Source organism: Oncorhynchus kisutch, linkage group LG4 (genome assembly GCF_002021735.2).
Source record: "Oncorhynchus kisutch isolate 150728-3 linkage group LG4, Okis_V2, whole genome shotgun sequence".
Lineage (NCBI taxonomy): Eukaryota > Metazoa > Chordata > Actinopteri > Salmoniformes > Salmonidae > Oncorhynchus > Oncorhynchus kisutch.
The window spans coordinates 18,063,431-18,081,507 of NC_034177.2; the positions used below are offsets into that span (position 1 = coordinate 18,063,431).

The 18,077-nt window shown below is 42.2% G+C and overlaps 1 protein-coding gene across 11 annotated transcripts in view; it reads right to left on the minus strand.

Annotated features, from left to right (window-relative positions):
• Window positions 1-820: 820 nt before the first annotated feature.
• The window catches only part of LOC109889163 (unconventional myosin-IXb), a 112,200-nt gene continuing 94,943 nt past the window's right edge, over window positions 821-18,077 (minus strand). For 5 of the 11 annotated variants that reach the window (XM_031822561.1, XM_031822559.1, XM_020480383.2 and 2 more), the window contains 12 exons: window positions 15,046-15,087; window positions 14,814-14,925; window positions 14,245-14,318; window positions 13,918-14,110; window positions 13,549-13,677; window positions 12,729-12,834; window positions 12,512-12,643; window positions 12,115-12,238; window positions 11,711-11,761; window positions 10,600-10,718; window positions 7,066-7,193; window positions 821-2,246 (listed from right to left, as the gene is read on the minus strand). In XM_031822561.1, coding sequence (XP_031678421.1) covers window positions 1,786-2,246; window positions 7,066-7,193; window positions 10,600-10,718; window positions 11,711-11,761; window positions 12,115-12,238; window positions 12,512-12,643; window positions 12,729-12,834; window positions 13,549-13,677; window positions 13,918-14,110; window positions 14,245-14,318; window positions 14,814-14,925; window positions 15,046-15,087 — 1,671 coding nt within the window. In that variant the 3' untranslated portion in view covers window positions 821-1,785. Of the gene's footprint in view, window positions 2,247-6,863; window positions 6,956-7,052; window positions 7,194-10,599; window positions 10,719-11,710; window positions 11,762-12,114; window positions 12,239-12,511; window positions 12,644-12,728; window positions 12,835-13,548; window positions 13,678-13,917; window positions 14,111-14,244; window positions 14,319-14,813; window positions 14,926-15,045; window positions 15,088-18,077 lie in introns of all 11 variants that reach the window. The other 6 variants (XM_031822562.1, XM_031822563.1, XM_031822566.1 and 3 more) reach the window with 6 other exon arrangements.

Genomic DNA, 18,077 nt, shown 5'->3' on the forward strand with positions numbered 1-18,077 from the left:
TGTGGCCATAGATATATTCATAGAAGGGTTTTGGAACCTCTTGCCTTGGCAATTTGAGAATTAAACCCCTCCCTCATTACATAAATATAGGGTCCTAGATTACAGATTAACAATATATATTCATTATAAAGGTTTTAATATTTCCAGTCTTTTCTCATCTCTGCCTGAGAAATGTGTGACTGAGACAGAATTCTGCAGGGGAGTGTAAGAGATAAGAGACTAGTCAGCGACATTCCACTATAAATCGAGTGGACATTTACTGCTGAGCTTTTAGATAACACTAAAACTCTTGTTTATATAGCAGTGAAGGCATGGTTTTGGTCTCATGAGTAGAAGGTAATGACATAGGCAGTGACATCACTAAGATATGACTGTAGGAATAATAAAACAACTCAGACCCTTCTCTATTTTGTAGAACTTACTCTGAAACATGCTTGCTATGTTCCTGTTGTCAACTGTCTGCAATTGCATTAATAAAGGTTTTTGAATGATTTAATTAAAGATAGTCAATGCTAATTTCGCCAATGATTGACAAGGAACAAGTAAAAGAACCCCAACACCACCTATTTCGTTAATTTGTGTGGTATTAAAACATTATTCAGGTAATGTAAATTAAGTAGAATTGCATGAAATGCGTTTTGAAAAGGCACCAACAAAATGGAGACCCTGCTAACAAATGTGATTGCTTAATCCAGCCCTGGCCTCACTATATGAGTAGAGCAGTCAACACATGAACATGGATATTCACTACGTTGGTCTCTTTTACTTTGTCCCTATGGTTGTGAACTTAAATAGTGTGTTACAAATGAAAGACCACAGCAGCATATACAAGCATTGTATTGTCCTGTTACAGCTCACATCATTCAATCCCAGACATTCCCAATTGCTATTTTCTCAGTACACAGACAGAGACAAAATCCAACAGCAGTCTGAGAGAAGGACTTTAGTATTAAATATCAAACCCAACTTCTGAAGGGGTCGTCTGTAGTCTATAGGCACCCTGACCCTCCCATTGACAGAGTGGCAGGTACAGCACAGTTGACTGAAGCCGTATGTATGTAGCTGCGGAAACATGACAGAAAGTAGAATCTAAAAGGTCCAGTAAGACATGGCACGCAGCCCTTGACAAGTGTTGGTGGTTTTCATCCAGGAGGAAAGTGGATAGAGCTGCTCTCATTTCCCCTTTGACAAGTGAAAGCAGTTCCTATACTGGGAGGAAATTGAGGGAGAGTCCATTTCCGACGAGAAGGCATTTCAAGGGACCATAACTGCATCAAAAGTTTTTTGTTCCTCGTTCCAGTATGTCTTTGAGTCGGTATAATTTCAATGAATAAGTACAAGAGTATCATACAAAAATCCCCCCCCATTGAAGATTTAAACTAGAAATAATGAATTTGTACAAATCAAGGCACTTTTGACATTACATTGAGAACACTGTTCAGGTCTTCTCATAAGGAGACCTGGGAAAAGAAAGGTGCAATAACCTGCAGTTTTTCCCTCATGAAATCAAGGGCGCATTTCAAAAATAAAAACAAAAATAAAACATCCATGGAGTCCATGCGTCTGCACAAAATGGATTTAAATTGTCTCTTAAAAAAACCACAATATATTTATTGTAGACAAAGTGCTTGGTGACACATCCTGTTTTTATCAGTCATAAGTCACAAGAATATAAAACACACCTCCATGATCGGTTTCCATGGCAACCGCGACACTAACGGACTGTATCCCCCAGGCTGTGGGGAGCGGCATAGATATGAAGTTCTATTGTGCCTCCTGTCTGTGTCAGGCCTCGTCTACATAGGGGACGTCTGGGTCTGAGAACCGTCTGAGGGCCTTGCTGGCGGTTTGGAGGCTCTGTGGAGTAGAGGTGGAAAGGGGGAGGGAGGAGATTGAGGGAGGAGAGGGGAACAGGTCCTTGTCTGGGCTGATATACAGGGACTGGATGCTGTCTTTGCGTCGGGCGGGCTGCTCCCGCCTCTTCACCAGGCTGAAGCCCCCATTGGCAGGGGGGGTGAGGTCCACAGTGGGGGGGTGCGAGTGGATGCCCGGGGGCAGCTTCACCGTGTCGGGGATGATGGGGCGGCGTCGTGGTAGCTGGAGCCGGGAGGTGGAGCCAAAGGCAACATCGGAGATGAGGTTTGGGGAAGAGGAACACCCCCTTGGGGACATAGGTCTCTGGGCCAGGTCAGAAGGCTTGGGAGGGCAGTTCGGCTTGGCCTTACTCAACAGGAAAACACCTCTCCCTGGAAGAGACAGATGAGAGAGAAAGAGGCTCATATCAATACCAAAACATGCCACCATGTAGAGAGCTCTATTCCAGTGGGCAGTCAGATAATTTAGAGATTAATATTATTCCCCCCCCCAGATTATTTTGAATGGTTGCCTTTCTATTTTGTATGTGTTAACTATTGTATTAGAGCAGCTCTTTGTCGCACTATTCACTAACTCTCATAGGATAATTCTGCTTCAAATTCAGTTGACCAACCTCAACTCTTGTGTTTGGCGTGCAAGATCAAATGCGCCTAAGTGTGGTCTCAATTAAATAGAAAGTTGTCTTTCCAAAAAAATCAACTTCCTAAATATTATAGGCATTAGTTAAGGTTCCAACATTGACTGGAAATAAATATTCATGATAACATGTATTTTTCTGACTGCAAAATGTCCCGCTCCTAAAAGTTACTTTTGACTTATTTTAAAGTCCGCCGGAAGTTAAATTAAATTTCAACTTAATCTGCCGATTGTCCGTAGGATTGGTCCTTATTCAGGGGGAAATTAAGAAATAAAAACATCTAATAGAACATAAATTAAACAGACTTTCCAAACGTGGGTCTGTTGTACATCCACTTCCTCTCCGCTTACCTCAAGTCCTGCAAGTGCGCCACACTTGCACAAAAAAAAGCAAGAACTTGTGGGGGACTTGACATGAAGTAAGCAGAGAGGAACTGACCTCGCTGAGGAACTCCATATGTCTACAACAGACCCATGTTAATAAATTCTGGTTAATTATATGTTCCATTAGATGTTTTTTTCCTCACATTCCCCCCTGCATTAGGGTCAAGCCTACAAGACTATCGACAGAGTAAGTTCAAATTGAATAATATTTATTAAGGATCCCCATTACACTTCCTGGGGTCCAGCAACATTAAGGCAGTTATATACTATATTACATAAATATTACATAACATCATATTAAGTATGTTCCCTCAGGCCACTACTCTATCACATACAGAGCATTCGGAAAGTATACAGACCTCTTGACTTTTCCACATTTTGTTACAGCCTTATTCTAAAATGTTTATTTTTTAAAATTTCCCTCACCATACTTGATTTACATAAATATTCAGACCCTTTGCTATGAGACTTGAAATTGAGCTCAGGTGCGTCGTGTTTCCATTGATCCTCCTTCAGATGTTTCTACAACTTCATTGGAGTCCACCTGTGGTAAATTCAATTGATTGGGCCTGATTTGGAAAGGCACACACCTGTCTATATAAGGTCCCACAGTTGGCAGTGTGTCAGAGCAGAAACCAAGCCATGAGGTCGAAGGAACTGTGCATAGAGCTCCAAGACAGGATTTTGTCGAGGCACAGATCTGGGGAAGGGTACCAAAAAATGTCTACAGCATTGATGGTCCCCAAGAACACAATAGCCTCCATCATTCTTAAATGGAAGAAGTTTGGAACCACCAAGACTCTTCCTAGAGCTAGCCGCCCAGCCAAAGTGAGCAATTGGGGGAGAAGGGCCTTGGTCAGGGAGCTGACCAAGAACCCGATGGCCACTCTGACAGAGCTCCAGAGTTCCTCTGTGGAGATGGGTGAACCTTCCAGAAGGACAACCATCTCTGCAGCACTCCATCAATACGGCCTTTATGGTAGAGTGGCCAGACGGAAGCCACTCCTCAGTAAAAGGCACATGACAGCTCGCTTGGAGTTTGCCAAAAGGCACCTAAAGGACCATGATAAACAAGATTCTCTAGTCTGATGAAACCAAGATTTAACTCTGAATGCCAAATGCCACGTCTAGAGGAAACCAGGCACCACCCCTAAGCATGGTGGCAGCTTCATGCTGTGGGGATGTTTTTCAGTGGTAGGCAAGACAACGCAGGAGTGGCTTCGGGACAAGTCTCTGTTCCTTGAGTGGCACAGCCAGAGCACGGACTTGAACCCGATCGAACATCTCTGGAGAGACCTGAAAATAGCTGTGCAGCGACGCTCCCCATCCAACATGACAGAACTTGAGGATCTGCAGAGAAGAATGGGAGAAACTCCCCAAATACAGGTGTGCCAAGCTTGTAGCATGATACCCAAGAAGACTCAAGGCTGTAATCGCTGCCAAAGGTGCTTCAACAAAGTAGTGAGTAAAGGGTCTGAATACTTATGTAAATGTGATATTTTTTGTAAAAATAACTAAATAAATAAAAAGTCTAAAAATCTGTTCTTGCTTCATCTTTATGGTGTAGTGTAGATTGATGAGGGGGGAAAAAATCTATTGTGGAAAAAGTCCAGGGGTCTGAATACTTCTCGAACGCACTCTTATCTACAATACCAAATCCATGTGTACGTGTGTAGCGTGCCTGTCGTGTACGTGTGTCTGTCTCTTCACAATCCCCACGGTTCCATTTTAAAAAATTATCTGATTCTACTGCATGCAGTTACATGAGGTAGAATAGAGTTCCATGTAGCCATGGCTCTATGCAGTACTGTGCACCTCCCATAGTCTGTTATTGACTTGGATTGTGAAGAGACCTTCGGTGGCATGTCTTGTGGGGTATGCATGGGTGTCCGAGCTGTGTTAGTAGTTTAAAAACAGACACCTTGGTGGATACAGCATGTCAACACTTCTTACAAAAACAAATAGTGATGAAGTCAATCACTCCTCTACTTTGACCCATGAGAGACTTACATGCATATTATTAATGTTAGTTCTCCGTGTACATAGAAGGGCCAGCCGTGCAGCCCTGTTCTGAGCCAATTTTAATTGTGTGGTCAGTTGCCTCTATGGCAACTGACCACACAACTGAACAGTAGTCCAGGTGCAACAAACTAGAGCCTGCCTTGTTGATAGTGTTGTTAAAAAGGCAGAGCAGTGCTTTATTATGGACAGACTTCTCCCCATTTTAGCTACTGTTGTATCAACATACTTTGACCATGACAGTTTACAATCTAGGGTTACTCCAAGCAGTTTAGTCACCTCAACTTGCTCAATTTCCACATTATTTCAAGATTAAGTCGAGGTTTAGGGTTTAGTGAATGATTTGTCCCAAATACAATGCTTTTAGTTATTGAAATATTTAGGACTAACTTATTCCACCCATTCTGAAACCAATTGCAGCTCTTTGTTAAGTGTTGCAGTGATTCCTCTCACTGTAGTAGCTGGCGTGTATAGTGTTCAGTCATTTGCATACATGAACACACTGGCTTTACTCCAGGACAGTGGCATGTCATTAGTAAAGTGGGGAAAAAAGTCAGGTGCCTAGACAGCTGCCCTGGGGAATTCCTGATTCTACCTGGATTTTGTTGGATAGGCTTCCATTAAAGAACATCCTCTGTGTTCTATTAGACAGCTAAATCTCTATCCACAATATCGCAGGGGGTGTAAAGCCATAACACAAGTTTTCCATCAGCAGGCTATGATAGATAATGTCAAAAGCCGCACTGAAGTCTAATAAAACAGCTCCCACAAACGTTTTATCATCAATTTCTTTCAGCCGATAATCAGTAATTTGTGTGATTGCTGTGTTTGAATTTCCTTCCCAATAAGCGTGCTGAAAGTGTTGTCAATTTGTTTACAGTAAAATAGCATTGTATCTGGTCAAACACAACTTCCAAAAGTTTACTACGGGTTGGTAAACAGACTGATTGGTTGGCAATTTGAGCTGTAAAGGGGGCTTTACTATTCTTGGGAAGCGGAATTACTTGTGGTTCCCTCCAGGCCTGAGGGCACACACTTTCTAGTAGGCTTAGATTGAAGATATGGCAAATAGGAGTGGAAATATTGTCCGCTATTATCCTCACAATTTTCCATCCGCTAATCTTTCCAATGAAAAAATCCTTAAAGTAATTGGCAATATCAGTGGGTTTTGTGATGAATGATCCATCTGATTCAATGAATGTAATTCAATGTGCTCCAAAGCTTTTTACTCCCATTCTTTATTTCATAGTATAGGGTCTTCTTTTTATTCAGTTTAGTCACATGATTTCTCAATTTGCAGTACGTTTGCCAATCGGTTGTGCAGCCAGACCTATTTGCCCTTCCTTTTGCCTCCTCCCACAACCATACAACTTCTCAATTCCTCATCAATCCACGGGGATAAAACAGTTTTTAACTTCTGGCAGCCGGCGGACTATTACTTTATTTGTAAGAATTCCCAGCAACCCCAGTGTGTAAATACTAGTGTTGCTAAAAGTAGCTAGTGTCCACTCTCCTATAATTTGCCAACTCTATCAAACTACGTCTACCCTATTGGCTGATACAGCCCAATAATACCGATAACGTAATATAATGGGCCACGTGAGAATCTCTGGTATTTTAACCTATTTCTTAGGCTATTTTTGCGGATTTTGATCTTGACTATGGTGGCAAGATTGCTGGGACCGAGGCTGCAAAGCGAGCTGTGTCACATACAGTTCACCTAAAATAACATTGCAGGACTGCGTCAGATTGGGGACCAGTTCTTGCAGGAGTGGGTGGGAGTCAGACAAGAAGTCAGCGGGAACGAGCACGGTATGAAAAGCAGCAGGAGCGGTATGAAGAAATCAGTCCCCCTCAGACCTCTACTACCCCCACCAGTTAGTCTGGTAAAAGTTTCTGCATGCCACACAGACACTCATGCAAACATACAAAAATACACACACACACACGTTGCTTGTAAACCGGGAGCCTCCAACCTGCTAGAGAGCAGACGGCACCTCCGCCAACCTCTTTAAATGCAGCACCACCAGCATGTTCATACCTGCACCAGAGACAGCAGGGACAGACAGGGGGCCAGGCAGGCCGATGAGAAACCCACAGGTGTGAATAGGTAGGAAAGGGGGGGGGGGGGACTATACCTTTAATACTGACCTTCGGGCTCCAAGTTGTTGCAGCGCTCGCCCAACAGGCTCTCCGAGCTCAGCGATGCCTCAGAGTCCAGGTTGTCCTGGTCAGAACCAGGTTGCTCCAGTTCTGGCAGTCTGCAGGCCAGGTCCTCCCTGGGAAAGAGGGGGAAGGGAGAGAAAGAAAACAGAGGGGTCACAAATGTAACCACGGGTTGGTTGGTGGATCACAGGCAAAAAATATAACCATTGGATATGGGTGGTCCTTCCAAAAAATATATATATATATATTTGTCACATACACATGGTTAGCAGATGTTAATGCGAGTGTAGCGAAATTCTTGTGCTTCTAGTTCCGACAATGCAGTAATAACCAACAAGTAATCTAACCTAACAATACTACAACAACTACCTTATACACACAAGTGTAAAGGAATGAAGAATATGTACATAAAAATATGAATGAGTGATGGTACAGAACAGCATAGGCAAGATGCAGTAGATGGTAAAGAGTACAGTATATACATATGAGATGAGTAATGTAGGGTATGCAAACAAAAGTGGCATTGTTTAAAGTGGCTAGTGATACATGTATTACATAAAGATGGCAAGATGCAGTAGATGGTATAGGGTACAGTATATACATATGAGATGAGTAATGTAGGGTATGTAAACATTATATTAAGTGGCATTGTTTAAAGTGGCTAGTGATACATTTTTACATACATTTTTCCATGATTAAAGTGGCTGGAGTTGAGTCCGTATGTTGGCAGCAGCCACTCAATGTTAGTGGTGGCTGTTTATCCAGTTGGATATTTTATTTTTTTAAATATATTTTTTTAACCTTTATTTAACTAGGGAAGTCAGTTAAGAACAAATTCTTATTTTCAATGACGGCCTAGGAACAGTGGGTTAACTGCCTGTTCAGGGGCAGAACGACAGATTTGTACCTATATAGGGGGCGCTCTTAATTTTTGGATAAAAAACGTTCCCGTTTTAAACAAGATATTTTGTCACGAAAAGATGCTCGACTATGCATATAATTGACAGCTTTGGAAAGAAAACACTGACGTTTCCAAAACTGCAAGGATATTGTCTATGAGTGCCACAGAACTGATGTTACAGGCGAAACCCAGATAAAAATCCAATCAGGAAGTGCCGCATTTTTTGAAACCGCCTCATGCCAATGACTCCTTATATGGCTGTGAAGGAGCTAGGAGTCAGCTTACGTTTTCCACGTTTTCTCCAAGGTGTCTACAGCATTGTGATATCTTTTTAGGCATTTCCATTGGAGAATGGCTGCAAGAGACCATATAGGGCGAGTGGTCGCATGGTGTCTCCCGGAGAAAACCTTGCATAAAATACTGAGGTAGCCATTTTTCCAATCGTTTCTTATGAGAAACCAACTGCCTCGACGGATATATTATTGAATACATATGTTAAAAACACCTTGAGGATGGATCCTAAACAACGTTTGCCATGTTTCTGTCGATATTATGGAGCAAATTTTGAAAAAAGTTTGGCGTTATAGTTGAAGTATTTTTCGGTCTATTTCTCAGCCAAGCAGGATGAACAAACGGGACGTTTTTCGCCTACAAAAATATTATTTTTGGAGAAAAAAAATTGAGATTGAGATTGCACCATCTATGGATCTGTTGGGGCAGTATGCAATTTGGAGTGAGTCTAGGGTTTCTGGGATAATGGTGTTGATATGAGCCATGACCAGCCTTTCAAAGCACTTCATGGCTACAAATGAGTGCTATGGGTCGGTAGACATTTAGGCAGGTTACCTTGGTGTTCTTGGGCACAGGGATTATGGTGGTCTGCTTGAAACATTATGGTATTACAGACAGGGAGCTGTTGAAAATATCAGTGAAGACACTTTCCAGTTGGTCAGCGCATGCTCGGAGTACACGTCCTGGTAATCCGCCTGGCCTTGTGAATGTGGACCTGCTTAAAGTTCTTACTCACATTGGCTACGGAGAGCGTGATCACACGGTCGTCCGGAACAGCTGGTGCTCTCAACGCTGAGCTGTAGTCAATAAATAGCATTCTCACATAGGTGTTCCTTTTGTTGGGGCAGTATGCGAATTGGAGTGGTCTAGGGTTTCTGGGATGATGGTGTTAATGTGAGCCATGACCAGCCTTTCAAAGCACTTCATGGCTATCACTAGATGTTGGAACATTGCTGCGGGGACTTGCTTTCATTCAGCCAAGAGCATTAGTGAGGTCGGGCACTGATGTTGGGCAATTAGGCCTGGCTCGCAGTAGGCGTGCCAATTCATCCCAAAGGTGTTCAATGTGGTTGAGGTCATGGCTCTCTGCAGACCAGTCAAGTTCTTCCACACCAATCTCGACAATCTCTCATGCCTGTGTCATTCCAGTGAGCTATGGTAACTAGAGGAAAGCATGCGGTTTTGTCATGTTGAGTAGGGATAAACAGACACTATGAAACTGTTATTCAACCACACAACATGTAGGAACATGTCAGTTTGAATGAATCTCGACATTTCTGTATGGACCTCACTTTGTGCATGGGGCATTGTCATGCTGAAACAGAAAGGGCTGTGATGGAAATGTTCTTGTTTGTATATAATCGTAAGATTAGCACAATGCTGATTTTATAATAACCTGTCTTGGTTGGGTTCATGCCAGTGACTGGATGATTGCACAAAGGAGGAAACCACACTATCACTGATAAGCAAATTAGCAGTATGACCAGAACATTATCTTGGGACAAGAGAAGTGGAATAAATCAGTCAAATACAGGAACCAACCATGCTTATAACTTGTTAGTGTAGCAGTATAAAAGGACTGAAAGGGAACCTCCCCTTCAGAGTTTTTATCAAGTTTGTATTGAGTTTGTGAACCTCTACAGCCGTAATAATAAAGATGGCTTTATTTAGTTTGAGTCCTTAGTGGTGGATTTCCACAGTCTAGACTCACCCCTCATTGTATGCTGCAGCATTAAGATATCCCTTCACTGGAACTAAGGGGCCCAGCACGAACCGTGAAAAACAGCCCTAGACCATTATTTCTCCTCCGCCAAACTTTACACTATGCATTCGGGCAGGTAGTGTTCTCATGACATCCGCCAAACCCAGATCTGTCCGATCTGTCCATCTGACGGCCAGAGTGTGATACAAGCGTATCCAGAGAAGGCGTTTCCGTTACTCCAGATTCCAATGACGGCCATCTTTACACAACTCTTGCCAACGCTTGGCATTGCGCATGGTGATCTTAGGACATGGAATCCCGACGAATAGTTATTGTGCTGATGATGCTTCTAGAGGCATTTTGGAACTAACTGACTTGTTGGAAATGTGGCATCCTATGACGATGCCACATCGAAAGTCACTGAGCTCTTCAGTATGGGCCATTCTACTGCCAATGTTTGTCTATGGAGATTGCATAGCTGTGTGCTCGATTTTATAAACCTGTCAGCAACGGGTGTGGATGAAAAAGCTGAATCCATTCATTTGAAGGGGTTCCCACATACTTTTGACCATGTAGTGTATCTGCTGAATTTAGTGGTGAATCAGGGGCTCTGTTCAGTTCTTACTTCTCTTGTTTTATAGACTTGATGCGCTCCATCAGGTTTTTCTCAGCCTCCGTGTCAAAGTCTAGTGGCTCATCTTTCTCAGGGACCATCGTCAAGTTAGAGCACTTCTTCTCATGCACCTAGGAGAGAGAACACACACACACACACAGTTACTCATGGCACCTCAACGAGTAGCAAGTCCATATCGCACTGGTTTAGAGGATGGGGTGGTGGTGCCTGTATAACATCATGCATAGTGTTTATTAATATCATGCCTGTGTCATTCCAGTGAGCTATGGTAACTAGAGGAAAGCATGCGGTTTTGTCATGATGAGTAGGGATAAACAGACACTATGAAACTGTTATTCAACCACACAACATGTAGGAACATGTCAGTTTCTGGAGTGAGGGTTCTTATAACGATTTTACTATTGAATGAAGCTTGAGTCTGCAAATCAAAGCAATGGTTATTTTACTCCAGGAGTAAGAGACATCATCAAGAAGACAACTCATTCCCATGTCAATTATAAGGCTTGGTTCCGGTTAACAGGGAGAATCCACAAACCATCCATCCAATCCTGAGGTTGTACAGTGGGGAATCATACGTGTTCCATACAGCACAAGCGGGCTATGATCAAGAATGAATGTCACCCAATACTAGTCAAACCACAAACTAGTCACATGTAGAAAAGACCAACATCCACCCACACCGTCACTCTGAAGAACCTTCACATCACAGATACTGAGGGCTGAAACCAACATGCAGTATAACAGGGGTCTAACATCTAGACTATTAAAGGTACTAGTAGTAGGTATGCAGGCCTTTGTTCTCGCAGTACTGACAGCACACCTAGCACTGACAGCACACCTAGCACAGAATCAACTGATCATTGTCTTTGCCTGGATCCAGGTGTGTAACTGCTGGGCTATAACAAAAGCCTGCCCAGTTGCTCTCCAGAAACATAGTTGGGAGACCACTGCAGCACTGTCTACCACTGTATTCCACCAATTAGTATGAAGAGGAGAGAGGGATGGGTGGCGGGTCATCGACTACTACAAGTCATGCACAGATGGTTGGTTAAGACAAACTGCATCTAGCTACCAGGAGGACCAGAGCAACGTGGATACGTACCACCACTCCTTTGTAAGGAGCAGAAACCCTGAGGGGCAAATGCCAGTGCAGCTGAAGAAAAAAAAGGAGAACCACAAAACAATGAGCAGTAAGCCATGGTGGATATTGGACAATACACTGACACTCAAAAACCTGCAGCCTTACTGGACTAGGAGTGTCGTAGTACAGCCCTGCCCTGCAGTATGTAGTAAATATAGTTGGTGACTATGGTCGGTCTGTCTACTGAGTCTATGGACCTGGTAAGTGTCAGTGTTGGGATCAATTCCATTCCAATTCAGTCAATTCAGAAAGCGACATAGAGAAGCATTGAGGAAAATTGGAATAGAAATGTCAGTTTGTTTCCTGAATTGGCCCCAACCATTGGTAGTGTCCAGACAGACCAGACCATGTAGAATAGTCCTCACCGTGTTCTGTCTCTTGAGTTTGAGCTGGTTGACGGCCAGAGCCTCAGCGTGCTCCAGCTGTTCGATCTCCTCCAACTTCTCATTGTAGCGTCTGATTTGCTCGTTGATCAACATCTCCACACACCTGGGACAGAGACATTACCTGCTAGTTAGAATCTCTATTGTGGTAAAGGCACTGCATTGGTTTCTGTACAGTGGGGGTCGTACCTAGTTGCCTGAACAAAATATTCACTTAATAACAGCAAAGACTAGGGTTGAGATAAAAAAAATCTCAAAATCTTATTGTGGGATTTTTTACATTTAAATTGATTTAAACTGAATTGATAAAAATAAAACAATGTTTTATACACAAAGTAACAGTGGTTTCTGTCTATGAGGTGATCAGAGAGATACTTACGTGGTGGTCTTGGCCACGTCCTTCATGCTCATGAGTGGGTCGGCGCTGTCTGGGCAGCGGAGGATGCAGGGGGCAAACACGATGGCCAGGGAGTTGGGAGACATGCGGTTGTGAGACTCATCTTTAGACACTCTGGAAGAGAGAAAAATATTACTTGTGGAATATTATATATAGCAATACACACTGCAATATTGCCCCAGCCATGAAGAGTATGTACTTGACTAGATGGAAGAAAAGTCTTTCCAAGGTGTTGAAGCATGCGGTGGGGAGCTGTTCCAACACTTTGTAGATAGCATGTAGCTGCTCTTGCTTTTCAGGAAGTTCTAGAGAGATGAGGAAAACACAATTAGGATCAACAACAACGCCACAATGTAGGGATTGATGACAGTCGACAATATTACACATTTTAACATTCAGTGGAATACATGTAACTGACCAAATAAAGGAAACACCATCATCAAGTGTCTTAATACGGCGTTGAGCCACCACAAGCCGCCAGAACTGCTTTAATGCGCCTTGGCATAGATTCTACAAGTGTCTGGAACTGTAATGCGACACCATTCTTCCATGAGAAATTCCATAATTTGTCATTTTGTCAAGAGTGGCGGATAACACTGTCTCAGGTGCCGCTCCCATAAGTGTTTAATTGGGTTGAGATCTGGTGACAGACACACACACACACCCTTTAAACTTACTTTGAGACCCCTCTTTCAAAGTCAGAGATCTCTAGCCTTGGTAGCCAAAAAAATGGGCAGCTGGACCTTAAGCATGATGGGATGTTTTAATAGCTTAATTAACTCAGGAATCACACCCAATTTCAATATACATTGTATCCCTCATTTACTCAAGTATTTTCTTTATTTTGGCATTTACCTGTAGATTAGTAGAACATACCAAGGAGAAGATAACCCACCTGGGCTGATATAGGGACTCCCCCTTGTGGACGTATATTATATAACACAATCCAAAATGAACAAGAGTAGCAATCTCTCCCTTGATCATGGAGAAGAGAGAGGCAGAGCTATAACAGGACTCACCCACGGCCCGAAGGAAGTCATTGTAATGAGTGAAGGTCATGAGGGGGTCAGGCAGCTTTCTCAGCCACTGTTTGATCAGCCCTGTCACTGTGTGGATGGGGTAGTTCTCCAGGCACACTGCGTGGGGGTCTGCCACACAACACAACATCAACCATTAGACAGGTCATGGAATGGGAACATGAAGAGGTATACTTATGTCATAAATAAGATCTACATGGGCACGATGAAACTTGAAAAATACAACTACTCTTGTGCTTGTGTAGGTGCTTAATGTTAAGTCTTCCGTACACCCCTCAAATGAACTGTTACCCATCAAGATCTTAGCAGCTCTCTGGTTTACTGTTTATAATATTATGGGCTGGCCCTCACCAGTCTCCATTAGCTGGTGGAGCTCCTTCATGCGGTTGGCGGAGCCTGATTTGCGGTAGATTCCCTCCGTTAACAGGCCGTTCATCTCGACATGCTCCAGCATCATCTCCAGCACTATGGGAATGGGGTTGTCCTCACTGGTCAGGTGACACAAGCGCACCCCAAAGTGCAGGCCTCCCGACTCCTCGTCACTCTGCACACAGATAGACACCAACAGTCAGATATGTTCGTCAATAGTAACCTAGGGACCAATACAGATTTAAGATTCACACCTAAACCATGGAAGTATGTCAATGTCGTTTACAAATATGTGAGGTCAATGCCCACCTTTTTGGCACAAAACGTGCAGCAGTCTGTGACAATTTTGCAGAGGCACTTCTTGTGGCACACCATCTTACAATCTGGAAGAATAAAACCAGAATGGGAGGCTATTAACATTTGTATCCTTGACGACCCAGAATATAATGTTAATGTTTCACGTTATGTATGTTTAAAGCATGATCAGCATTCACATCAATCATTGGAGACTGTTATCCTTGTTATTTGCACATCATCTGCACATCTATCACTCCAGTGTTAATGCTAAATTGTAATTATTTAGTCTCTATGGCCTATTTATTGCCTTACCTCCCTACTCTTCTACATTTGCACACACTGTGCATATATTTTTCTTTTGTGATATTTAATGTACGTTTGTTATGTGTAACTCTGTTGTTTTTGTCGCACTGCTTTGCTTTATCTTGGCCAGATCAGTTGTAAATGAGAACTTGTTCTTAACTGCCCTACCTGGTTAAATAAAGGTGCATTTTTAAAAATATATATTTATACACATATATTAGTTGTTACTAGAGTGTGAGAGTTGTCAGAATGTGTGTGTTTGTCTGTGTGGTACTCACAGCTGCACATGTAGACTTTCTCCATGCCCCCGATATAGGAGTTGCACTGGTCACACGACTGCATGATGTTAACCTGGTACGTGCTGAACACATGGTCCAGGGGGTTCTCCATCTAAACAATCATACATTGTGTACATGTATCAATGTGTCCAATCATTTCATAAAATACATATATTTCTATAGAGAACAAAGAGTGGACAGGTTTAAGGATCGGCCCTTAGTTTGTACTTACGTTCTTGTATTTTTTCCGCCTCTTCTTCCGCGCTTTAGCAGGCTGAAATACAGACAAAACCATCAATATTTAATTTATTGAATCCATAAAGACGGACAATACTCAATATCCATGTATTCAGTACCAAAAATCTGTGTTAAAAAAACAATGATATTTTATTTTTTGCATTTTACGAATAAGAACATTCAAAACAAAAATGAGAAGACTGACAACAATATAACAAAGTGACAAACTTAGAAGACAACAGACAAAAATGTAAATGCAATAGAAAAACTAAACTATGAGACATTGGACCAGTAGGCAACAGTACATTTTATACATTACATGAGGATTATACAGAGATGCAATCAATGTTATGTGAGTGGACATTCTCCATATAATCAATAAAGGATTGCCAAATTCTATAAATTGTCATCTGATTACCTTATCAGACCATGGTCTAAAAGTTACTATTCTTGAAAAACCTTTGAAAATTGCTTGATTGGGAACCATGTTCAACCAGCCAGGTAATATATTCTGAAATTAGGAAGGTTTAAGCCCCCTTGACTGTAATCAAGGGTCAGTTTGTCCAGGCTAACCCTAGGAGTTTTGCTGTGCCACAAACTGTCTGGTCAGCTTGTCAAGAGGAAAAGAATGCTGCGGATACAGGGATGGGGAGAGATTGAAACAAATATAGAATTGTGGGCAGGATATTCATTTGAATTCTACCCATTAGAGAGAGAGCCAAGTCCATCCATTTACACAGGTCACCCTCCACCTTTTGCAACAAGCCAGCCAGATTGCGTGTAGAGGTTCTTCAGGTTACCATCCACCATTCTACCCAACTATGTGAAGCCCATAGGCGACCGTCTAAAAGGCAACTGATGCTTAATGGTATGATGGTCAAAGACAGACAACAGTAAGATTTTAATCAAAATTGACCTTATATCCAGAGAAAGAACTAAAATACTGTAATAGGTTCTATAAGTGAGAGGGGATGTTTTGGGTTTGTTAGAAATAAGATAAGGTTGTCTTTCAAAGAGTGATAACTTATGGGTATGGGGGCCCACCTCAAAGCCATGTATGTCAGGGCCCGTTCTAATGGCCTCCGCCAACATTTCGATGGCAAGGGTGAAGAGGTGGGGGCTAAAAGGGCAACTATATCTGTTCCCCCTAAAGAGAAGGAAAGAGGAAGTAATCCCATTTGTAGCAATACTAGTTTTAGGAGATTTGTTGAGTGATTTTATCAAGGTTACAAACACGGTGGCTAAACTGAACTTTTCCAAAACGCGAATAGATATGGTAATTCGACCCTATTAAAATACCTTTTTGGCGACGAGGGAGACTGCGACACTGGGTATTTATTTTTTTGTAAGGTGAATTATATCAAAGAACCTTCTGAGATTATTGGAGGACAATCTATTAATTATGGATCCAGTAAGATCTGGATTGACCAACAGGGGGAGGCATGACTCCAGTCTCTTAGATGGCATCTTGGTGACCAGTTTACAATCTGTTTTAAGGAGAGAGATTGGTCAATAGGAGGGACACTTTAGCGGGGTTTCCGCTTCCTTGTGAATTACTGTAATCACCGTTTGAGTGAAAGACTCTGGAAAGCAGTTGTCCTCCCCGGCTTTTTAAAGTACCTCCATAAGGTAGGGGACCAACAGCCACTTGAGTTCTTTATAGTTCTCTGGAGGGAAGCCAGGAGATTTATTAGAAGGTAAAGATTTAATGTCCTCCAACAATTCAGGGACTGAGAACTGTTCGCTCAGGTGCGCTCTGTCTTCCTCTGACAGGCAAGGGAGGTTGAGCAAGGAGAGAAATGTCGATCTCTGATAGAACATCGCTTGATTGGGAAGTATAGAGGACCTTGTAGTATTTCTTAAAAGTATAATTCATTTCAGTAGGGTCAAAAGATCTCATTAGTGAGAGTTTCTATAGCATTAATTGTCCTCTTACTTTCCTCTGCTTCCAGTTGCCATGCCAACACTGTGCTTTCTCTCCAAGTTCATAGTAACGCTGTTTTGATTTAGTAATGCCCCTCTCAGCTTGATACGTGTTCAGAGCATTATATTTCAGTTATTTATTCACCAAAAGCCTTTATAGGTCTTTAGTCTGGCACCTTTGGTAGGTTTTCTCTAGCTCAAAGACTTCAGATTTAAGGTCATTCAGTTAGGCACAGTGTTTTCTTTTCAACCCTTTAGTCCAGTCAATGAGCCTTTCCCATCAGAGACTTTTAATGTGTCCCAAAGAATGAAACTGTCAGAACCAGAGGGTTTATTTGTCAAAGTAAAAATATTGATCTGCTCTTTGATGAATGCAGGTTGCTTGGGGAGTGTAGAATTTAGTCTCCATCTATACATGCTTGGTAGGAATGGAGATGGCTAATTCCAGAGAAGAATGGTCACAAAGCAATCTGGTGAGACAATCGGTATCTAACACTATGAAACAGTTGGGTTGACAGCAAAAAGTGATCTATGCGTATGTGTGTGTGGGTGTGAATAAAGAGTAGTTCCTATCCTGTGGGTGCATCGGTCTCCAGACGTCTAGTAAATTGAGATCCTTCATGAATGAGCTTGAACATAAACATATGGTCATCGAAGTTAGGAGCATAAATATTCAATAGGGTCCCAGACGGAATAAATATGCCCCTGCACCAAAACAAACCTGCCTGAGGGAGCAGACAGTGTTGCTGACACAAAAGGGGATGTGTCACATTGGCTGTACAATGTGTTTCTTGTAAGAACACAACATCAGCCTTCAATAGTCTATACCTTAAGAAATGATCCTCTTAACTGGGCTGTTAAGATATTTTACGTTGAATGTGACATATTTTAGTGGATTAAGCATGGGTTGAGTTTCTAATATATAACCGGATGGTAATTACTCACATGTAAATATTCAGGTAATGTTTCAACTTTGATGTGAATACTAAAGTGACCTATGCGTCTCTTTAGGAAGGAAACAACATTAAAAAAAAGAAAAACCCACCGATTGTCGGACTAAAACCACAATCAAACATGAAAACACTTGGAGAGACGATGTTGCTT